This window comes from Salarias fasciatus, chromosome 23, assembly GCF_902148845.1.
Source record: "Salarias fasciatus chromosome 23, fSalaFa1.1, whole genome shotgun sequence".
NCBI classification, from domain to species: Eukaryota; Metazoa; Chordata; class Actinopteri; order Blenniiformes; family Blenniidae; genus Salarias; species Salarias fasciatus.
The window spans coordinates 19385929-19411158 of record NC_043766.1 but is presented as its reverse complement, the minus strand read 5'-3'; the positions used below and the strand labels follow the sequence as shown (position 1 = coordinate 19411158).

The following is a 25230-nucleotide window of genomic DNA, read 5'->3' as shown; positions in this document are numbered from 1 at the left end:
CTTGAACTGAAACAATGGGAAAGCCACTTCCCTGTAAAAGATCATCATTGTATCTGGTCTCCCAGCATGACAGTAAGCAACAGTGACCGCGTTCATCTTGCCAATAAAGCTTGCTGAATTTGAATGTGATGAGCGTGGGCTGAGGTTGGCACGGGAGGAGGAAGACTGTGCCCAGTGTGCTCTGGTGCTGCCAGCTGTGCCAGCCTCTAAGTCCCACTTTGGCTGAGCGTTCCAGCTTCGTGTGTGTTAGTGTCTGTGTGTGCATGCATGTGTTAGACTATAGCTGCTCATGTGTGTGCAGCAGTGATAGCCCTCTACGCACACTTACAGCTCAGAAGCAAAACAACTCTGCCACCTCTTTTAGCTCCCGTTCTGCTCCCATTTTTTGTACATCTCTCTTACTTCATACTGAACAGTTGCTGGTTTGAATCCTTATACTTAGGATGACAACAAGTATGAGCAAGGACTGAGCAAAGCATGTAACCTTCAAGTGCAAACAGCCCAGCTGGAACGCCGCAGTAACTCTATTCCACTGAGAAAAACTGATGGAAAATTTTAATGGAAAATAAACTTTGCAAACATGCTCAACTTCCCCTCGATAGGCAAAAGGTTTTACAAAACAGCATTGCGCTAGCAACTATAGGCTCAGGTCTTTACATTTTCTATGATGTCCCCCAAAGCATTGAGCATATACGACCATGAATCAACAGGGTGAACTTTTTAACGTGTGCAAATCGGTCATGTCAAAAGCAGTTGACAATCTCCTCCCTGCTCAAGACACTTTCGATTTCTTTGAAATCCTGATTATTTTTAGGAGCTGCAATCACCAACAGATGCTAGCTTGCTAACAGTGATGAATGCAGGAGTTGTAGCCGCAGATCTGAAGCTGTCCAATACTGCACTCCTCTGCCATGAGAAAAATCTTGTGCTTAGGTGATTCCTAAAGATTAGTAGTATTCCCACTGCTGAACTTGCACTTTTTGTCACAAATATTGCAGCATGTGGAATCTGTATCGCTTTCTGAAAACTGGAGCCGTGTTTTGGAGCGCTTTCTATCAGCCATGCTGGTCTGTTGACTGAGTGCATGGCTACTGACGTCATTACGTTCTTTTGCATGAAATGCTGTATTCATGTCTGGCATGGAAAATCGCCCGTTCATCCAGTCCCTCACAGTCACAAGGATGCGTTTAAGTACTGAAACGTGGTACTCTTTGATTTTTCATGAATCGGTACTCAGTAATACCAACGGAATCGGGTCGGTACCTATAAAAAAATTTTGCGCCCATTCCCAGTCACACTACTTCAAACAATGGTTCACACCCTTTTTCCATAGGGCTGCAGAATAAACACCTTTATTTCAGAAACCAGTGGGTGTGTACATATCACGCCTTCTAATTGGGTTGCTTGGCTCTCTATGCACAACTTAAAGTAAATATTTGTAGTCAATGATGCACTAATCACCCGCTGATTGGGGTTGCAGGCAGAGAAGTTCAATAAGAACAACCATTCTGCTTCCTCTCTTTAAGCCCCCCCCCCCCCCCCCCCCCCCCCCCCCCCCCCCGCCCCCTTTTCTCTCAAGCAATCAGTCTTCTCTCTTTATTCTGCAGGCTCATTTTTTCACTTCCACAGTATCTTCCTCTTTCTCTGTGTCCCCTCGCTCTATTTTCCCTCAGTGCACTTGGCCTTGCTCTTTTGCTCTCTCTCTCTGCCCTCCTTCTCATTCTCTCATTTTTTTCTCCTTCTTGCTCCATCTCTGCCCTGCTTCTCTCTTAGTCTCCCTCTCTTCTCTTTTTTTTACTCGGTCTTGTTTTTTCCTCTCTCTCTTTCTCTCTCCTCTGGGCAGCATGCCAGCTCCTCTTCTCTGGCACCGAGCCAAATCTTCTTCTCCACTTCTCCTCCCTCCATCCCTCCCTCTCCCCCTCCCTCTATCCCCCTTGCCTCTGATTGATGGCCCTCTATTCTGGAAGGAGAGAAAGGGAGACCGAGAGGGAGAGGAAGACGGGTGGGGGAGGGGGCGGGGGAGTGGGATTGGGGGGGCGAGAGGGGGGCACAAAGTGCACACAAGCATCAAGTCACACAGACACAAAACACTAAAAGGCTTGCACATGTGCATGCACACTCTCTCCAAATTATGCACACATATACAAGTACACACTCAACACACAATGTACACACAAATGCAACTGGAGAGCTGCATGTGCATGGACATGCGTGTGTATGTGCATGGTCGTGTGTGCGCACACATGCACACACTAAGCAAAAGGGGGGCACACACAAAACCAATCCAAACACAGCAGGGAACACACATACACAGAACTGTGTGCAGAGCAAGCAGGATCCCAGCATGACACCAACAAGCGTGCACGCACGCACGCACGCACACACACACACACACACGCACGCACACATGCGCGCGCACACTCACATGCACACATTTCATCAGACACACATACACACATAAAGACACCAATTCAACCTTCAGTGCAGAACCAATACAAGATAGGCAGCAGACCAGGCAGTAGAAACAGAGAATGAAAAATACAGACAGACAGCTCACTTCTACTCTCTCACAAACATCGGTGCCAATTTATATTTTTGCCCGTGGGTGCTCAAATAGTATGAATAGCCTACCACCATGTAAAAATCACATAATTCAGACTATATAGGGTTATTCTCTTCTTCTGAACATCTGACTTTACAAAGGATTTCTTTACTTTCTAATAATCCATTACATGCAGTCTATTTTGATGGACTCAGAACACTGACAAGGTGCTGGTCTATAGTGACTGGGTCAGAGGAGGAGGGAAGCTCCAGGGTCGGAGCGGAGCCACCACCCCTCTTCCTCTCTCTCCCCCTCTCTCTCCTCACTTCATGTTCTTTTCCTTCAGTACAGGAAAAATTGAATTCTGGCTAAAAATTTTATTTACAAAATTAAACTGAGTGATGCCATGACAAAATCCTTGTAAGAATCCATGTCACGTCCTGTACATGATAATGGGGCATGCGTTCTGTCAGCAGCCGAACATACTTCACTGAGCACTTCGTTTTTGCTGCAACATAAGTGAGTGCGTGGAATTCAGCTTTCTGCCTGGTACTTTCTTTCCTAATGATTCTTGCTATTGTCTGTGTTGCTTGTGGTGCTGCCACCGCTGCTACTGCTCCTGGTGGTGGAAAAACTAGTGGTAGAGTTTAAAATGTGTCCATTTTTGGTAATGGATATTTTTTTCTGTTGTGTGTACATGATGAACGCTTAGCAACAGACAGCAGCAATGTCACTGGCAACTAATGTTTACAAGCTGCAATCATTTTCATTGAACCCAGCCATTCAAATATGTTTAGTTCATTTTAAAGATGCAGTTTTGTTAGCTTTTTGCTATGTTTTTGATAGGTTATGCCCCAGTGGATGGTCAACCTTTTCAGGGGGAACTCGAGCATCGAAGCAACCACGGGATCAATACGTATGCTTACAAACACTCACCCACAGTCAAAAACATGTAGCTTTAACCCTTCACATAACCCCACTTTATTGACTCAAACACAAAAATTTACATACTGACATTAGCAATAGAAACAAATAACTGAACTTCTAAAAATATAAAAGTGTACACAGTAAAGCAATGGTTTAACTTGGTCTTAATTTTGAGAATCTTATAGTTCTTTTTTTTCTGCCCAACTTCATGTCCTTCTCCTTGATATTTCACATTAAGCCATTAGTCATGTTCGCACAGTATCAACTCAACAGACTGCATAGAGCTTCAAAACTCATGGCGTCCACAATGTGGTCAGAGAAAAAAAAAAATCAGTGGAGCAAAGCTTCCTACACACAGTACGCATGCATGAAACAGCAAACAAAGATGTGCACATAACAAATACTGATGCACACATACACTAATGGGTGTCGTTATTTCATATCTCATTGTCGTTTGTGCCTGGCTCGTGCACATGCTGTGGTTCAGCTTATGATCCTATCTGTTTCCACAAGCAGGGCTTGAACTGGGTCGGCACACACACACAGTGTGGGAAAATCTGATTGTTGCTCACATCAGCCTCTAAACTTTCTGTTTTACTTATCACTACCTCCTGGAGAATGCAGGTATGCATGGATATCTGATTCAAAGCCTGAACAAACCAAAAACATTCTCACTGGGCTACGAAAATCCCAAAACAGATCCCCACTGTGAGAAAAACTCTAAACATTAAAGGATTCTTTGAATTTAGAAGTTGCTCCAGTTTTCTGATGGTGCAAAACTCAGATCCTTGCTGGCTGCAGCCCAAAACAGACCAGGTGGCACTATTTTAGAAAACAATGAGTCCCATTGCCTCATACACCTAGCATATACTCCAGAATGACTTTTCATCTACTGCCACTGTAGTCAAAACAACCAAAACCTGATTAACTTGCCTTTGGTCATAATCGCTTGTGTGACATGTTTTTTGCTCATTTGTCGTACAAAATTACAGTCATTCTAGCAGCTCTATAAATCAAAATCTGGGCAGAACTATGCTTCATGTTCACTGTAAAGAGTAGCAACAAAAAGTATTGACATTTACAGGTTAGTGAGCACAATGCTGGATCAGTAGAAACAATAACACCAGTGAATTAGCTCATGAACTGCTGTTATTTATAATGGTTATATGACAAAGCATTGGAATCATGCTTCGGTGGATTTAAAGTGAAAGAGTGCATATTGTACCCAAAGGACAAGGCATAGCAATACATTATTCAGCGTCCATAATAAATGTGACCAAAGTGCCAAAGGATAAGGTATAATGCACAGTGCAGGTTACTGTCTGCACCGCTCTACACTTGGTTTGGACTAATGACCTGACAGCAAGTCGCTTATTTTTGATTCATATCTTAATAACACCTGTTCCAGATACTCAATAGATGATTCAGCTGGTGTCAAATTACAAGGACAGACCGCTGCATGTGTACAAGCTCTGCACTGATGAAACAGCAGATTCCTGTGAAGTCTTATCTGTGCCTTATGCACACATGAAAACAGAGACATGAGCTCCAAACACTGTAAACATCACTTCCTTCACACATACATGCATGTGTCAAGCTGACATAAACATTTGTCAATCAGTCCAGGAGAGCATGCCGCTCTGGATTAAGATACTGGGTAAAATACGGCGAGAAGAATTCTTTTTACGAGAGAAGAAAAATAAAGTCAATGATAATTCCAATGATGAGACGTAGCGCTAATGTTATCAAAAAGGAGCAAAATCTGAGGCAGTATTGCAGGTGGTTCATAAGGCTTGTTAATGGTGAGTCTTCAAACTAGTTTCTCAAAAAGTTCCTCAAACGTTTCTGGAAAACACCTTTAAAAAATGTCTACTTGTGTTATTCACTTCAAAATTCAACAGTGCCCCGACAACTACCAGGGTACTACAACATGCGGTCAGTATTGAAGTGGAATAAAGCTTTATCGCCAGGTTCTCTGGGACACAGTGCAAAGGAAGCACTGTTTTGCCTCATGTCACCTTGGATTCATGAATTTTCATCCGAGAGACAACACATGCTACTCTCGTGATATCTGTCTATATGAATTGGGGTTGGCTGAAATTATGCCAGAGTTGGGTTGAGTTCTCCTCGGAGCAACAGCCCTGCTCTCAATCATCTGATTTGTGTGTGTATCCACTGCAATCCTCAATAAATCCTCCTTGTGCAGCATCAACACCTTGACGTGTCATCTTTGGCTATGATTCACCAAAAACTTCCACAACAAGTATCAGTAAGCGTCCAGGGGACATGCAGAAAAACACACGAATGCAAAGTATGGACGACGGGCAAAAAGCATGAAAGAGTGATCCAAGTAAAAGAAAGTAGGTTTAAAGGAAGACAAACGCTAAAACCAACTTGTTTTCAACCAAAGACGAACCAAATAAAGTGCAAAGAACAGCATGAGATAAATTATGATTCTTCTAAACTGTAAACCATGACAAATCATACCAAAAATAATGATCAAAATGCACAATTGAGTATCAACTAATCTTTAAAGAATTACTCATTTATTTTAAACAGTAAATCAATTTTAAAATAAGTGAAATAACTATTGATCTATACTCAAAAACCTTCACACATAAAAACAAGTTATACTGTCCTGTGCTAATTACAACACATGTCCTAATTACTTAAGTAAACAAACCGACCAATTCAGACAATATTATTGATGTTGTAGAGGAAGAACTTCCATAAAAAAAAATTAAATAAAAAAAAAACAGTCCAGGAAATATTGAGGCAATGATCTTGGTTGTTTTCCAAAATCTTTTAGTCTTTTAACAATAAGTTTCAAGCTGTAAATAGGATTTATTATGTCATTAAAACAAGTTATCGGTATATTGGGGAGAAATGCTCGCCATGAGCACCCTTTCACAGTGTAATACCCGCCAGCTGAGCGGCACAGCAAACACACTTCACCATATTATAAAAGATAAAAGTCACATGCTGTTTAACTGCTTGACTGATACAGGCTCCTGATTTGTTTGATTTCATGCTTTGGTCCATGGTGCATAAAGGCGCATACAGTAACTTTCACATGAATACATATCAAGTGCACACATGCATACATGCCTACACACACAAACACACACATAAGCCTGTCCTGTCTGTGAAGTTACTCTGAGCTCCACTACCAAAGTGGCAAAGCTATTACACTAAAAGGCTAGGAATTTAATCACACATTTTTTTCTTGTCTCATCTGTCTCTTTTCATTTTTTTTCTTATTTTGAATAATATCCTTGCAACCTGTCCATCTCCCTCTGTCTCTCTTTCTCCCTATACTTCATTTTTCAAGAATCATCTGTTTTATACAAAGACACGCAGGACTGAAAAAGGGAATGAAAGAAGGAAAGAGAGGGAAAGACATGAACAGCCAATGTGCGCGCACATGCACGCACACACTCACACTCACACACCAAACCACAGATGCCACAACATGCATAAAGCACTGCATACACCACTGATCATACAGCACACACACACACACACACGCACAGTCTTGTATTTCTATCCTTGTGGGGACCGTCCATTGACTCCCATTCATGTCTAACCCCTAACCCTGACCCTTACCCTAACCCTAACCCACACCACAACAAAGCCTAACCCTAAAGAAATGTTTTTGCACTTTTACTTTTTTCAGTAACAACAGCATGGTCAAGAAAACACTGTTTCTCCTACTTAGGACCGGAAAAAGGTCCCCACAAGGCACGTCGTTCCACGTTTTGCTATCCTTGTGGGGACATTTGGCCCCGACAAGGATAGAAATACAAGAACACACACACACACACATACACACACACACACACACACACACACACACACACACACACACACACACACAAAGGACGCACTCATATATAAACTAATTTGACCTCTCCAAAGCTTGTTCGAGTTGACCCACATAAGCAGTCTCATCTTAATCCAGCCCTTTAAATAATGGTGCTTAAAAAAAAAATAAAAAAAAATCAAACGACAACCATGGGATTATGTAGTGACTGGGTGGTGGGAATGAAAAAAAAAAGATACAAGGCACAGGAGATGGAAAGAGTGAGACTGTAAAAAGGGAAAGAAAGAGAAGCCCAATCCTATTATGAACCAAAAGGCAGTGAGTTGAAAATGAAGGCATCTCTTGCCCACACTCGCTCCCTCTCTCATTCTGATTCAGCCTCTCTGCTCTCCCCAATGAGATAAGGATTCAGGTCACAACTTCAGCCAAATATACCAGTGTGTGTGTGTGTGTGTGTGTGTGTGTGTGTGTGTGTGTGTGTGTGTGTGTGCATGCACGCCCGGGTGCACGCACACACACACACACACACACACACACAATCATGCTTGTAAAAAAAGCCAGACCGCTAAGGCTAATTAGGCAGGAAGATAAGTACACGTAGCCACGTGCGCGCACACTAACACTTTTATATACAGCTCAAGCAGATAAACATGCGATCTCCCGATCTTGCTTGTACACTCTCATAATCTTTGTCAGTCCCTCGTTCTGTTTTATTCATTGTCTTAATTTACGTCTTACTCTTCGCTCTGCTCTTCCTGTCATTTTTTTTCCCCACAAGAATCACTTGTAACGGCGAACACTGTTTTCTTTTCAGCCAAAATAAGAGTTAAAAAAAAAAAAGAAGAAGAAGAAAACATGCACGCACACATGAATACACTCCCACATCCTCAGCCTCATATGTGTGGTGGTGAAATGAAAGGAGGGGAACAGGAAGGAAGGACAGCCAGCTGCCTTCATCTGTCCTCAGGAGTCCACAGGGGAAACAGTTTGGCTGCCAAGGTTCCTGACTATCAAACACACAACCCCGCTATAATATATAATATCCTGCCTGGACTGCTGTGAAGAACCACAGACCACAAAGATATCTAACCTACCCTAACCCTAAGATTTTTATTTAATGTATAATAATTCACCTAATGTGTTTATTTATACATACGACTTTACCATTTAGCAACTGCCAGTTTTCAGGCTTTCACATCACACTGTCATCATCTTAAATGGCTTAAAATTAGTAACCAGCTCGAGGTCCAATATCCTGCTCAAGGACACGTTGACACCTCTCACTAATGTGATGCTCTCCCTTTCTCAGCACTTGGCCACCTTTCTGCTTGTTAGCAAGTGAAACCATTAGAGTACATATTTAAAAATGTATCTGACATTGAACAAATATGATCACTGGGCCTTTCATGCAGTAAATGCAATACGCCAGCATTTCTCCAGATTGATGCACTTTTAAAGGCTTACTTTAAAATGTACTCGTACATTAATGGCATAGTTTTGAGAATTTGACAGAAAATGTTGACATCAGTTTTGCTAATCACTGAGTATCTCAAACATGATAAGTGACTGTTGACAACTGAGGCGATCACTGCTAAAAATATACATATAGTATAACTCAAAAAACTGATAAATCTGCACAAGATACTTTGACTCTTCGTTTGCTGCTTTATGAATAGTTTTAATAATTAAATTGAACTTTGAATAATTAAATTGATCTAAGGTGCTTTATAATATGAACACTTTCCCTTACATGCAACTTTTAAGATTTACAGACTGTATAACAATCAAACTTATCAAGATAACAAACAAGTCTCACTTTTAGAGACAGCAGCAAATACTTGTATAGTTTTTTTCTGTCTATTTTTCGGGTCTTCATCTCATGTTTTCTCTGTTATTTTTTAATACCACCTTGAAATCATCCCTACTTGTACAGTTTTCAACGTTTTCTACAGTGTTTGAACACACCATGCGTACATAGATAGATAGATAGATAGATAGATAGATAGATAGATAGACAGACAGACAGACAGGCAGACAGGCAGATAGAAAGATAGATAGATAGATCACATATTGCAGAAATCCACTCAAAAATTCAGTTGTGACCATTATTTCAACTTGACGAGCCCCTCCAGGTTCCTGCTGTTTAAGTCCTAATTAGCCACCGTTGCCCAGTAGCCGCGATGCCAAGCATCATGTTGTACAGTGACACAAAACAATGCAAACAAATATGCATTTTTAAATCCAGCTTCCTCACAGTTTCCTAACATCAGGAATTTGTCAAGCAAATATGAAACTGGCGCTGCTGCTCAACGCATCACTAACAGCCAAACTGACTGATGTGTTTCAATTAAACATTAATTTTAAAACAAATAAGGCAAACATTTTATGTACATACTAAAAAGCAATCCTTGTACATGGATAGCTAATCATCATGAATTTTTGACTTTAAAGTGGAGTAAAAAATGTATAGTTTTCAGTGACAGAATCTTAGAATGGTTATCTAGCAAGCTGTACGACGCAACCCACACCAGGGTGGTGTGCATTTCGCTCACTATTCAGGTGTAATTAAGAGTAATTTGTGGTGTAAATGTCTGACAGTAATGCAATGTGGTGTACGCACAGTGGCAGTGTGATTATGAACCCCTGAGGTCATATGACTATCTTCTGTGATGCACCGTCAGATCCCAACCCTGTCGTAGAGAAGCACTTACTGAGGCAATTATTGAAACGCTGCCACAGTATCTTCCCTGTTGGCCAAGGGGTCCTCACAGAGACACTATTTCACCAAAAATTAATAAATAACGGGATTGCACCAGAGAAATCAACCTCTGAAAATGCAAAGCTGCACTGTTGAGATGCATGCTCACATTAAATAAGAACAGTCTGGCACTATGAGGTGACTTCAATGTGTTTGAGACCCTCACTGACACATAATTTTAATATGTGCATTTAGTAGCTGCTTTTTTTGCAGCAGCAGCAGCAATGGTCAACTGTGTTCATCTTTCATTAAAATGCTATACATCTGTATAAGTTACAGCTCAACATCTTTTTAATATCTGCAACTGAGTCATAGAGAATTATGTCTGCAACACACCAGAACAATGTTTTCTAGACGGAAATAGTTTTCAGCAAACCGCACATCACAATCAGACTGTCTTCAATAAATCCATTTTACATTCTTAAAACTAGATGACAAGACCAGAAGTCAGAGAGAATTGGAAAGAAATAACTTAATTCATCAACACAGACACCCTCAGCAGGCGAAACACAACCTTACAAAACCACAAAGCAAATCAGTCACATTAAGCAACATAAGTGCAACCGTCTCAATGTGCCTGGATGCAAAGACTGATGATAAGAGAATGTTCTACTTATCATTACATCTCTTTGACAACTTTCCGATAGAAAAATGTCAATCTTTTATTATTCACAATGAACATCTACCATGAGCAGATTTCACAAAATTATACAACTGCAAATCTTCGATTTGTGTGTTTAAATGCTCAGTATCCTGATCCGAGATGACATATCCTTTTCACATGACACTCTTCAAACATCCCAAAAAAGGACAAACTTCATCGATGCAAGATGAAGACAAGACGACAGTGAAGTGAAAAAAACTTTCTGTTCTTGTTGTATGAAGATTGTTACGTGGTGGCACATCATGTACCTGTCAGCAGTGGCGTTCCTCTCATATTCAAGCCTCCAACATTTTAGACAAAGTTTCATCAGATTTTCTTCTCAATACTTGCTTTAATTCACATAAACTTTGCTTGAGTTTAAATTTTCATGGCTGTGAAGACATTTTCCTGACATGCCCTCAAAATGCATGTGATGTTGATTACAGCTCTTAATGCTTGGCTGCACTTTAGCACTGCGGTACATCTTCTTACCACAGCTAAGCAGTCGTGGGCTCTGTCTCTTCATTTGCTGCCATCAATATTTTCACATTTGCCAAGCTGCCTTGTGGTCACAAGCTTTTGGGGAGTTGCTACTTCTTGCAGTACACAAGTCTAACAATGCTTCAATCCCTATTCAGTCTTAAAACTAAAGACAAACTTACTGCCACAATTAACCGTCAATGTAAAAAAGCCCGACTGTAATCGTAACATGCCTTAGAATTCAACACACTCATCATCGTCACATCATTGGAATGCCTTGTGCCTGCAACTGTGAACCCACAGGATATACATGTTGTGCATCTGCACATAGCTCAGGATACAGGTTATAACTAACTACCCAGCTTCGAGAAGCACCACATCAATGAATACTGAACAACCACAGAGAGAAATGTAAAGTCCTTACTGCGCCTCTGACACCTCCTGGGGATACAGCCTGTGTGTGTGTGTGTGTGTGTGTGTGTGTGTGTGTGTCACTGTATCCATTCAGCTTAAAGAAGGAAAGAAGAGATGATATATTTCTTGTGGTGCTCAAATGCAATCATCACAGAAGGCATGAGACAGAGAGAGCGCTAGGAGGGCCAAAAGAAGCGAGAGATTCTGAAAAATAAGCGTTAAAAGATAAAGAATAAAATGCAAACAGTGAAAAGAGAAAGAAGAAAAATATAAAAAATTAAAAGAGGCTGATAGGAAGGGTATAGGAAAGCAAGAGATGACTGTTACAGCTCAATTAATGTCGGGACACGAGATGGCCCTGCCACTGATAATGACTGAGTGAGCGTGAGAGAAAGAGATGGGGGGGGGGGCATAGCAGTGATCTCTACAGGATGTTAGGAGGAAGCTGGAGGGGGGAGGAAGAGGAGGAGGTGGGGAGGAAATAAGAGCAGATACTGTTAAATCTATTCATGATTCATTATTTCTTGCTGCAGCTCAAAGCTCCTCTCCCTCCCTTGATGTTTCTATCTCTCTGCCTCCCTCTTTCCGCACTTTCTCTTCCCTCTCTCTCTCGCTCCCTCCCTCGCCTTGTCTATGAGGTCTTTCTCTGTCTCTTTTAAGGCTCCATCCTTCCTGTTTACCCTCTCTTCTTTCATCCATTCAATTAATCTCTCTTTTCTGTTTTCTCTCTCATCCCTCCTCTCACACTTTTCACATTAGCTCTTCAACATTTTTTCAAGTTATCTCTCTCTTCTTCCCTATCAGGCTGCTTCTTTCTCTCGCTCTCATACCTTTAGAGCCCTCAATTTTCAAATGATGTTACTTCTTTCACACTATCCCTCCTACTTTTATACCCTCACAGCCTTTGTAGCGTTTTTCTCTGCGACCTCTTTTCTACACTGTCCTTGTCCACTTTTCTTTTTATGGGAGATTCTGCCAGTATCTAATGTTTCCAACACTTTTTCCTCACCTTTGATATAATTTTATTGCAGTTCACTTTATTTGAATTCTATAACACCTTCTCCTACTTAACTCATTTAGCCTTTTTCCCGCCAACGGAGCTACTTTGTCTTTGATCTACTTTATTTACTCTGCATGCGTCTGATTTTTATTTTTGTGCATGACTGCTGTTTTTGTTTCTCTGTTTCTCAAACACAGTTTTTCTACATTATTCCACCTCTGCAGACTCTCCTTGCAGCCTTGTTCACCAGTTCATGACACCACTACTCTTTCTTCATTTCTTTCTCTCTCATATATTTAAAATCTCATTTTCCTGACTGCAGTTCTTTTCTTTCCATCTGTCATCCTCACCATCTCTACCTTCTTCTCCTCTCTCCGCCGGGGCTTCTTCTTTTTCCATGCTCACCCCTTTCTAGGTCTCCCTCTGTCATCCTCCACCTATCGTCATCCCCCCCACCCCCCCACACCCCCGACTTCTTTCTTCCTCCCTAGATCTCTCAGAGGTGCAGCCAGAAACTCAGTCCATTTCTTCTTTTTGGCGACAAGAACTGACAGTTCAGTTCTGCTGCCAACTCTCTCTCTCTCTCTCTCTCTCTCTCTCTCTCTCTCTCATTTCTGTCCCCTTCCTGATGAGTAATAGTTTTTCTTGTAGTGATTAAAGTACAACTTTCACCTTGTCACTTAGCACAACAAAACTTCAAAGCAGACTGCAGTAAACATTAAACAGTACAAAAAAAAAGTAACAGCCGCATTTAGATCCTACACACAATATTTCAACATTTTTTAAAGTTGCATTTCTCTTTTTGGTGAAAAAAAAAAAAAACTGCTGTCTTTTTCCACAATGTCTTGTATAAGATTACAAGCATATCAACAGAGTGATGTATATGTGCACTGTGGTTCACCTGGAAAACTGTTCAATATTATAACTTGACAATTTCTGATCTTTTTCAGCTGTTGTTTTCCTGCTGTATTGCTGTCATTCCCTTTCTGATTTTTTTTTTTCCACTGTCAGTACCTTTGTCTGCAGGAAGGATTCGATTTATTCTAATCATCTATAGCTTTTATTAGACATGTGACTCCTATTTATTTCTTACTTTACTGGTTAAAGCAACATTCTTACCATAAAGTAGCTAAAGTGTTTCTTGATAAATTCAGATTTTGGGGTCTGATACAAATTGCAGGAAAACAAACATGAAGCCATTTCACTTGAAACGCAACACTCAAGATGAATCCAAGCTGTAGTAGAGTAATGGTTTGTCATGAGAGCAATCTGGAGCCATATGATATGTGAGGACTTTATGTGTTGCATGACAACATCTGGTACATAATATTTCATATATAATTATATAATAGCAGTACAGCGATGACGGTGAAGATCTTGGATGAGACAGATGCACTTGAGGCTGAGAGGCAGCACACTCTGTTTCAACGTCTCGTGCTTTGACACCAAGGCATAAACTTCAATATGATGAAAAATATGCAATACGGCCACAAGCTGATGTACTTGTTGGTACTGGTGTTGCAAGGATTCCCAGATCTGGACTGGAGCTTTTCTGTGTGAAGTGTGTCTCTGTTCAGTGCACTGGTTTCTCCAGGTACCCAGACAACGCCACCCAGAGCATAGCTTGCAAAGCGTGTTACGCTGATCGGTGACTCTAAACCTGCTGTCAGTGTGGAAGAGTTGCATGTCTCTGGGTCAGTCCAGTGACCTGTTGAGGAAGCACCCTGCCTTTCACCAAATGCCAGATGGGATTGACTCCAGCCTCTGGAGCTGGATAAAATGTGTGAGATGGAGGGTATTTCCACCTGGATTTAATATGTGGTACATTTGACATTTGGACATGCTCCATCTTGAGAAAAAAAAGTGTTGCCATTGTTATAATATACCACTATTGCTAAGAGTTATTAGTACCCTGAGTTTTACCTTTAGAGCATCATTTAACTCAGCAATTAACTGGACTAGGTGTCAGTGTTTGTATGGCTTCCAACTTTATTTTTTTTATGATTCTCTTAATAATTCATTTATGACGTCTCGAGCTGTTACTTTACAAAAATATACCGTATTCCTTCCATGCCATCAAACATGAGATACCGGAGCATGAATGTAATTTCAAACTAATACGCAACTCAAGAGGCAAAAGCTGCACCTGCATGAAAAAAAAAAAATCCTTTGTTGCTTTATTCCACCATTGAAGATTAAGAGCAAATGCCAATGCATTCCCAAAGATATATTTTAACAGATGCTTCTGAAATACAATGGAATTAAAATAAAAAGGAAGCTGAACTGGAGTTTAATATAGCTTATACTAGTCTATTAAAATGCCCTCCCTGCTCTCAAAGCCATTTCTTCTCCAGCATAACTTCAAGAATAGTGAATGTTCCACCAGTAATCTGAAGCAAGTGTGTACAGTGCCCTCTGTGTTTGGACAGCAACCCACTGTTTGATGTCTCTGCACTATAATTACCTTGAAAGCTAAATGACACCATGATTATGAGGTTAAAGTGCAGAGTGCAGAGTGAAGGTGTTGCAAAGATTGTTCTAAATAATGAGTCCGTTTTCTGAAGGAGCTCATTGTAAAAACCAGAGCTGCTTTTGTCGTGTCTTCCGAGCATGACAGATTAATGGACGTATACGTATACTCAGAGAGATGGAGTCAGCAGACAGAAAATGCTGTTTAACTGGGTAATAATTCTTTCTGTGTATGTATCTTCATGGAGGTCTGTCAGGGCTGTGAAATGAGCTTCACAGCTGCTGTCTGTCTGTCTGTCTGTCCGTCTCGACATGTGTCTGCCTGTCTGCAATTTTAACTCTCTTCCATTCCTGGAGAGTGACCCAGACAGCAAATTAGCAGCAAGTGTGGGAAATGACAAGCAGTCACTGCCTCCTGAGAGCATATACTGCTCACCAGACTCGTGTCTTCTGTGACGAATACAGAGCTCAGCAAGGACAAGTGGAACTGTTACACAATTTACACTGACCTTCCTTCATGGCTTTATATCTAGTTGTAAAAGAGCTAGTAGATGATTTTGTGCACAAATCCAATCTACCACAAGCTTAGATAATGGCCGATCCTTGTCAATATCAACGTCAGTTAACCTCCGTCATGTCACTTCAGTGAAACCTGTATTTCCCATCCTTATGATTATCATTTCTACCCACCACTGGTGCTGTTCATTCCCCATTTCTCACATCAGCGATTGTTTCTTCTCTCACAGAGGACACCTATTTTTGTTGGTTTCGCTCCATAATTACAAAACAAAACACGGCACAACTCCACGCAAAAGTGAACATTCAGTCACCAGAGATGATGTTTGTTTTGTAAAATGCACCCTGCCTATTTTCCTCGCTCCTTTTTCATGCTATATGATGCTTGTATTTGAATCCCACAGAGGTATGATTAAGTGTTATGGAAAGAACAATTAAGCACGCTTATATAATCAAACATCCATAGCATAGTGTTGAAAGCATTTTGCTGTTATTGGCCAATTATTACACTGTCAATTACATAAAAAGAGCAATAGTCCTAAAACCCCACTAAATACTACATTGTTTACTGCAAAATTCAGCACTTGAAATTCTTGAAAAAAAAGAAAGAAAGAAAGAAAAAGAAAAAGCCAATTTGCCCAAATCAGAATCTTTGGACTAGTAACCAAGAATTTTAACCCGTCCGAAGTTAACTCCACTAACCGCTTGCAAATAGGCTTTTTTTTTTACTTTTATTTTCTCACACTATTGCAGTAACTGATAATATCTAAGATGAATCGAAAACCATGTGGGATTCATGACGTTGTTCAAATGAAAGCGTTTTGGCCGCTCAGGAGGCCATTTCACTAAAACAATCGGACAAGAGTGGATTTTGAGCACTGATAAAGCAATTGGCTGAAAAGCAGACATATTTAAGCACTTACTTAATTTAACACTGCATTTTAATATTTTGTGGTTGTATTGCATAAACTGATGGCTAATAATGGATGAGTCAATTTAAATTCAATGCAATATCACAAAAACTCTGAGATCATTTTTGTGACACTGGAAATTTGTTTGAAAACTTACTGTATTGAGGGCAGTGCATTTAAAAACAGGTTAGCTATTTTTTGGAGACAGGCTATCCTGTCTTTTTACTAAGTTGAATATTTAACAAAAGATCCACTATCCTCAACATTCATGTCAAAAATTCTACGTCAACGTTTCATTTTTTTCCCCAGCATGGAGCATTTCTAAAGCTGTATTTGTTATTGATATGACTGGTAGAAGAAGATGTACAGTACTTCTATCAGCCTGTGAGGAATGCATCCAGCAAATGTTGCCGTGTCTTTCTTATGTGATTAAAAATGTGCCTGTGGTATGAATATTGATGCTTTACTAACAAAACAGACATATTTGGAATCTGCATTTCACTGCAATAAATCTATACACTGTTCAGCATTACAATTGTCAAAGTAATTAATATTATTGCACATACTGTATTTATTTCAATGCGAGTCAATTAGTAGAAACACAAAACACAGAAGACAAGAAAACTCAAACTTTTCACACAAAATGAGTTCAACATATCCTGCTGCGCAAATGTAACATCTGATAAACTTTGTCTTACCTGCTTGTGCATCTCAATGTTGAGACCATAGGACATTTCGTAGTACTGTGGAGAAAGACAGAAGAAACTTCATCAGGATTTCATTTGCGACACACATCAACATTCGGTCGTACAAAAAAAAAAATCTCCCACTGAACATCTGTTGCTCAGCATAGCCGCATATGTTGCTGTTTATCACAGAAGTTTTAATGAAAGAGAGAAAAGAAGCAATAAAGAGAGGGGTGAAGACGAAGGAAAAGAGAGCGTATGTGTGAGCGAGTGTGTGCAGTACCAGCAGCGTGTATGTAGATAATGAGGTATTTATGACTCCGTGTGAGCCATGTGCGATCACTGTCTCAGCATGCGTGTGTGAATGTGTGTCAGAGGTTTGCACAGTGAGGCTGGTTGTATCTATGCATGGCTGCCAAATGAGCAAAACTTGTGTGTTTGCATGTGTGTGTGTTTGTGTGTATGATATCAAAATAATGAGACAGCAGCAGTGCTGGCTGTACTGTACGGTGTGTGCCTGTGTATACAGCACATGTGTCTGAAACTGTACATCCAAAAACCTTTTTTTTTTCACACCTGATATTAAGGTGTCTGGATATTTTTAGTGAAAACACATGGCACTGCAAGGTGTAAAAGCACATAAAACACATTGTGACTGGACTGTTATACCATCGACCAAATCACATCTGAAGGCTTATACGAGTATTGTGATCAAATCGGAGCCAGGTGTAAATACAGTCTGTTTAATGTCACCACATATTTAGAAGAAGAAAAAAATCTGTTCCTGCTATTCAGCGGATCTTACATTCAAGCTCCTTCTTGGCAGAAGAAAACATTTAGAGCTGACAAAACAGAACTGCTTCCCTTGACATGGGAAACGAAGTGTGTGTGGTTGAGGGCTGCCCCAGAATAGGTGAAAGGAAAGGTCAATGAAGATCTTAATGCTTATTCTGTTGCAAGAACAAAAAAAAAAAGTACTAACATTCAAGTACCACACATGAGAGATGATTCTTGTTGAAGACATTCACCAGCCTTGTGGGTAACCTTGGTGTCTAATGGCGCCCTTGTTGTGGGAACGAAGCAAGTCTCTCTATGATAGTACGAGGAAAGTAATGATACCAGCATGTGGCTGCAGCCGTAGCAGCGATCATGTTGCTGCACCTGGCCCAGAAATGTCTTGATGCTTGAACAGGCATTAAGCGTGTCTTTTTTGCTTCCGTAAAAAAAGGAAATTAACCCTCTTGCCTCCACTTTACAACTCCCAGAGTCTCCTGGTCACTTAAAGCTTTGTATTATATCAAGACACTTGGCGGAATATATTTTGAGGCAACACATTAATTCAGGCTGCTCTGCGAATCACTTTATAACTTGTTTTGGGTTTTTTTTGCCCTCTCTCTTTGCCACTATGATGGAGCATACTCTACTCTTAAACTGTGACATCTTCATAATGAAGTTTGGCCTGACAAAAGGATTCACATTGTCATCGCAACAATACGACTGCATAGCGTCTGCGCTTTGGCTTCACCTGGAGGAGGCAGAGGCCTCTCTACATGAAGTCTGTATGTTCACCCTGTGCCTGACTGCCTGGATGTTTCTTTTTTCTTTTTTTCTGGTACTTCAACATACTACACAATGCAAAGATGAGCTTGTGAAGTTTTCCTTCAACTGAAGAATGAATGTTTGTATAGATGATCACGTATCAAGACTAACATATAGATGGATGGATGGAATATAACAATTCAGTTGACACTCATGGCAACAAAAAGCACACGTGGAAAAAGCGTCATCAAATTAACTGAGCTGTCTGAATATTTTGGTGCATTTCCATGTTTTTTGTAGTAATATCCATATGGTACTTGTCAGAAATATGCCAGTTTAGATTTTTGTTATTGGAGAAATATTAAGAAAATGATAATACACTGTACAATTTTGGCCATGTGGAAGATGAAAAAACTGGTTTAAATCTGCTGAGTGAGAAAGGTTCACAGACAGCCAGTGTCACTATCGTGCGACCAAACACAACCTGACATTCTGAACAGTGTCAGGAATTCCACTACCGTCTCGTGACGCCGCTCAGTGCGACTTGCTGCCAGCTGCTGCTCGAAACCAATGGAAAAGCTGAAAATGAGGTGACATTCAAAGTGACAACAACGCAGCACTAAAACTAGAGTTGGAAGTTTCCCAACAAGGTAAAAAAGCCTGACCACATCCACGTCTGCGTCTGTCTCCAACAAAATTTCCTCCTGGATATAAATGGAGCCGTTAGCCCTGAGTTAGTGGAACATCGCACAGTCAACCTTACTGTCACACCCACAGGGAACAAAACACCTCATAGTGCGCTTTATGGATAAATTATGGATAAAATAATCACTTAACAATATATCAATAATGCCAAAGACAGCTTTAGAAGGTGTTGTTGGTCTCTTGTGGCATAAAATGAATGAATTGTGTTATAAATTGAATTGTCTTCATAAGAAAACTTTAGGTTGAGGATGCGCTACGTAAATATTTTTAACATCAAGTTATATACTAATTAATCAGAAAAATCATCAGTTCACTGATTAGTATGGAAATAATCATTAGTTGTCACTTTAACGGTGACAATATATCCATGTCACGTGCAACACAATGCATCTACATAAACATGTTTTGTATTTGGTTGTAATGTCTGACACGACCACAATCAACATACCTGTGTGTGGATTTGCTAAATGTCACATGCTAGCGCCTCTGCACATGTGCCCTTCCTAAATATGAGCCTCTGTTCGTGTGTACATCAGTAATGTTCTGTAACGGGGTTGGCGGCGAGCAGCACGCAGACAGCGAGGATCCGTCACGGTGACAAAGGCATCCTCTGCTGCTGGATGAGCAACGCTCTGACTGATGAGAGTGAGACATGGCTGGCTCTCTCTCTGTATTCTCTTGCTCATTTACACTCGATCGCTCTCTTCTCTCCATTTATTCCCCGCCTCATTCAGTCCCTCCCTCTCACTCCAATCTCTATCTTTCAGGGGCTATCAGTCCATTTTTCTCTCTCTTTGCTTTGCCTTTCTCTCTCGTTATTCCCTTCCCTCTCTTTCTGGCTGTCAGATATTCTTTCGCTCTCCATTTCAGTCTATTTTTCTATTTCCTGTCTCATTTTGCTCACTTGCTATCTTTGTCTCTCTGTCTCTATCCATGTATGCACCTATCCATCTCAGCTCAAACTCAATTAAATCTCATGAACAAAATCAAGTGTAGCAACACTAAGTCATATTGCTGAGGGTGTATAATAAAACTATTAAAGCAAAAAAAAAAAAAAAAAAAAAACCCAGAGGAGAATCACTCGTTCCCCCTCAGGCTGTAACAACCTCTGTCATATTTTCTTGTGTCGGTGGCATTGTTAAGTGGCAAGGCAGGCAAGCTTGTGTCTGCAAGTTTGCTGGTTTGAATCCCAATAGGAACCACAGTGGGTCTCTGACCGAGGACTTCAACCTCCAACTGTTCAGGTTGTTTCAGAAAGAGCATAAACTTTTATCAAATCACTGCAATGGCCCGTTATTGATTCCTGTCACTTCAATGATGAAGAAAAACAAACAACTGCTTCTTAATTTCAATATGTTTTATTTATTTGTGCTATAGTCACCACTTCATTTAAATATACCACAGAATAAATGCCCTCATAATTTGTGAAATATCAATTAAATGAAGATTACAATTGAAGGAAACAGATTTAATATGAGACCATTTACTCCCAGAGACATCTGGTTTTGTGTAAATTATGCTGCTTTCCACCCCACTGAGGTTTGAAGACTCTGAGCTTCACTCTCACGATAGCTGTGCACAGCCTAACGTAAACCGTGTTTTAATGTTTTCACTCAATGTTATCACTTTTATACAGTTTTAACTTGTATGGTTCAAGGTGTTACTCACACTGAAAAAAAACCAAAAAACTTTATTTGAATAGCTCTTCCTAACACTAAGTAACTAATAGAGAGAGGGGAAAACAAATGCAGCCTAATGTTTTCAGTTTGTATCACAATCAGTTTGCGCTCTTTGCCAGATTTCACGAACTGGAAACAATCTGTTTTCTTCTGAGGAAATGATTTCAATTGAAACGGGGAATTTCAAATATCAAGACAACTGAAAAACAGCATATCTCATTTGTCAGAAGCAACATGTGTGATAAATCATCATTGTAGTCGTTGTCTTTGAAAAAAGGCTGTGGTTTGGACATACACAGAGGGTGGGAAACTCTTGGTTCTTTTAAGCCATGCCCCCCTCCCACCCTCAAAGCGAGCTGTTCTAGTGCCTTGCTGTGACCAAACCTGACACCAGGGAGCCTCCTCTGTCCCGTCCCACTCATCACTATGTGCATTTCACACCGGCTGTCAAAATATTGTCTCTCTTGCCAATAAGCATTCATTTCATATTTCCCCTTCCCTTTACTTGTCCATTTTTTTCTAATATATCCCTCTTTTTTTTTTTTGGTCATCGTTCGTTATACTTTCCTTTCATATTCATCTTTGGCCTTTAAGTGATTTCTGTCAATCATCTCTTTCATTTATGTCCTCTTTCTGTGTGATGTACATTTTCCCTCTATTGCCTTTTTTAACTTGACTTTCTTGATTTATTCCCTTGTTTTGTATATTTGCTGTTTCTCATTTCCTCTATATTTATATTTCCTTCTTTCTCTTACCACGCCGAGTTCACCTCCACAGTGTATTTAGCTCTCCTTTCTTTCAGCTTCTCTCACGAACAAACAGATTTTATGGACACAAAAACATATGCGATCCTGGAATCTCTTTCATATGTAAAAATGTAGCCATACTACACACAAGTAGACCAACACCTGAAAACAAACAAATACATTACGCACGCACAAAAACACACTTAAGAAGCTTTTTGTGTTTCCATGTCTGCTTTCCCTCCAGCCTTCTCAACATGAAAGACATGTGACATCTCTCTTTGTTCTCCCCTCGTTCTCTCCTTCGCTCTTCATCTCTCATCAGCCTCTCTCTTTACCTCTCCATCATTACACCTCTCCTCAGCCCTCCCCATCTTTTTAACTCAATTTCTGTCTGTCTCTTTTTATTAATTCTCCCTCCATCGCTGCCATCAGCCACTCCACCTCTCCGTCATTATTCTGTTTCCTTTCCCCCCTCACTCCTCCTGCGTTCTCACTTCACATCATTTTTTCTTTTTTTTTGTGAGCGTCTGTGTAATATCTCACATATTTCCTCTACACCGACACCTGCGTGCAACATACAGGGCCCCAGTATTTGAATACAACCTCGCACAATAAGACAGCTCGATTCAACAGCTGGCCTCAGCAAGGGCAGTCTGCTCTTTATCAGACTGAAGCAGTTCACTGTACAGCTTTACGGGAGCAGTGGCCACACCGCAGCAATATCACACAGTGTGTCGAATGTAAAAGAAAAAAAAAAACAACAACAAAAACACAGAAACATGACATAAGAAATGAAGCATTTCAAAGCATGTTAAAGTAGATCTTTGATAAACTAAAAATAAAAGGTTTGGTCGGGAGGCCGCTTGTCAAATTCCAAAACTTCTTTCATATCAAAACTGCTATTGAGATTTAAGAGTGAACTTTTAATTTATTTTGCTATTGTAAAAACATTCTAAGCTTGACAAATTCTTTGATGCTTTGAAACTTGTGGTGAAAAGCAATAATCATGGGCTCATCTCAAGAAGAGACTGCGAAGCCGAGAATTAAGATAATTGACGCCTTCAATGTAAGAGAAGATGAAAGTCCAAAAAACCTCTGCCTTGCTGTTAAAAAAGGTGCTCGTAAGGAATTGCAGGAGTACAGCCTGGATCTATTGAAAATGTCTGATAAAGTTTCATGGCATCCTGCTGTGCAGAAAGTTAATATAAACCAATCATGACATTTCAGAGGTTTAGTATTGAACTTCTCCTGATGCAGAGGCGTTGGTGTAACCTCTTACTTTTCCCTTGGTTCACAAGAGTGGCCTGAATGATCAGAAGAAACCTTTACCTGCATGTGCATGAAAAACACTGAATAGCTAGAATCATTCTAGAGACCTGTGCTGTGAATAGTTTAAGGAATAATGTAGCTTTGGCTGCAATCACAAAAGGTATGTTTGGAAAAACATGGGAATGACACGGGATTAAAAAAAAAAAAAAAAACATCTTGCAAGCTGTGAAGCACGGGGATGGATTTATCCTGCTTGGGGCTTTGGGACAGTCACTGGAATAGATTAGACTATGCAAGCAGTGAACAGGGATGGGAATTGATAAGATTTTTACGATTCAGATCCCATTTTCGATTCTGCTTAGCAATTGTGTGATTTCTCAATTCCCATTTGGAATAATGTAGAGAAGGCATTCATTTAACATCAACAGTGAAACCAGATTTTACAATGAGGTAAATGGCGCTAACATGATAGGCATTGTTAGTTAGTTGCAGTATTAACGGCAGAAGATGTGGTAACTTTGCCATGGCTGCTGGGTTTATTTTCACCCCAGAACAGATGAAAAACCCGACAGTCATTCAAAGTGGTCACGTGTTGTGTGCAAATGTTTCTACATATTAGTAGTACGTCCCCCTCGGATGAAATATGCACTTTGCAAGTATTGCAAGTTTCCCTGTTGTCATCCTTTGTTGTGAAGCCAAACTTTAGCGCATTTGTGCTGCTTGGGTGCCATGCGTGCTGCCATGACGTCTCCACACGCCAACTGAAATTGATTAGGGAATCGTTTGAAAAAATTGGAAACTGATTCCAACGAACTGAAACACTGGGAAACTCTTGTCAACAAGAGCGAGTTTTCCAATTTCAATCCCTAGTTTTGAATGAGTTCAGCTAAATGTCAGTAAAACTGGATGCTAATTATTCATGCTTCTGTGATCAGAGGGTTCCTGACATTTTCACTTCTGCTACTGTTCAATGACATTGTTGTTTTTTAGTTACTTCTATTATAAATAAATAACATTAATGTATTCTTTATTAAATAATTTGAATCATTCTTGAAAAAAAATGTTATGTGTTTGAATTCACTTGCTTTTATGTCAAAATCCACAGAATGTGTAAATTGATCATTGGGAGTTGTTGGGGTGGGAGGGTTAGCTACCAGCGCAGGAGAGGAATGTAATCTCTATGAATGCTGTTCATCTCAAGGAAAAGGCACAGCTTAACAAGCCCTCATAAAACTAGAGGTGTCTTAATGTTGACTGTTTCATTTCAAAAGTCAGTGGATTGACTTGAAAACTGTGTTTAATTGACATTTTAATTGGCTGTTCTGTACCCATCATTTGATTTTTCAGAAGTGAAGAAGGCTTTTCCTCTGTTATCTACATACCTTTGAGCAACCAGCAGAAAAAAGCTGCAATAAAAATAACAGAAATATCAGTTTAAAAAGAACACACATGCTTCAAATACAATACACACCATATGATCTGCCAGCAGTTTTGATATAGAGTGATATCACAAAATACATCATGCATTTCCATATATTGATTTTTTTTTTAAAATATAATTCTACAGCACACAGCTTGAAAGAAAATGTAACTGTATTTTTCAGAGAGTAGCTGTCTGTAACTTTTGTGGTCGTGGTAGTTGGGTGGTCGGGGAATCATACAGGAGACTGGTAGGTTAAAGGTTTGAGTTCCACTGTAGGCATCAAATTGTCCAAATTATAACCTAGAATAAGACAGTTTACCTCAGCTGCTCTCAGATGTGTGTTTGCTTTTGGGGGAAAAGAGTCAGTTAAATAATTCTGGGGATATTTCCATTATAAAAGCTCATGTATGTTTCAGTGGAGCCAAGTGACAAGGCAATCACTATAGAAAAACCACTTTCTGCATTAAATTAACCAATTTGAAAAATATTCTTATAATTGGTTTACAACATATCACTTAGTTCAGTCTGTACTCAGTCTGTATTTAGCATAGAGCTCAGCCGGTTCATACAGTAGTGCAATAACCACTGCAGTTTGCAGGTTATCCTGCATGCTTTCACATTCTCCTGTGCCTTTCAGGGTCCTACTATCCGAATTACATGCATATTAGTGTAATTGCTGACTCTAAGTTGATCATACGTG

General features: G+C 40.1%; 1 protein-coding gene across 3 annotated transcripts in view; it reads right to left on the bottom strand.

Moving 5' to 3' along the window:
* Nucleotides 1–25230, bottom strand: part of tle2b (TLE family member 2, transcriptional corepressor b) — a 92158-nt gene that overhangs the window by 41136 nt on the left and 25792 nt on the right. For all 3 annotated transcript variants that reach the window (XM_030082764.1, XM_030082766.1, XM_030082765.1), the window contains exon 4: nucleotides 17182–17226. In XM_030082764.1, coding sequence (XP_029938624.1) covers nucleotides 17182–17226 — 45 coding nt within the window. The remainder of the gene's footprint in view (nucleotides 1–17181; nucleotides 17227–25230) is intronic.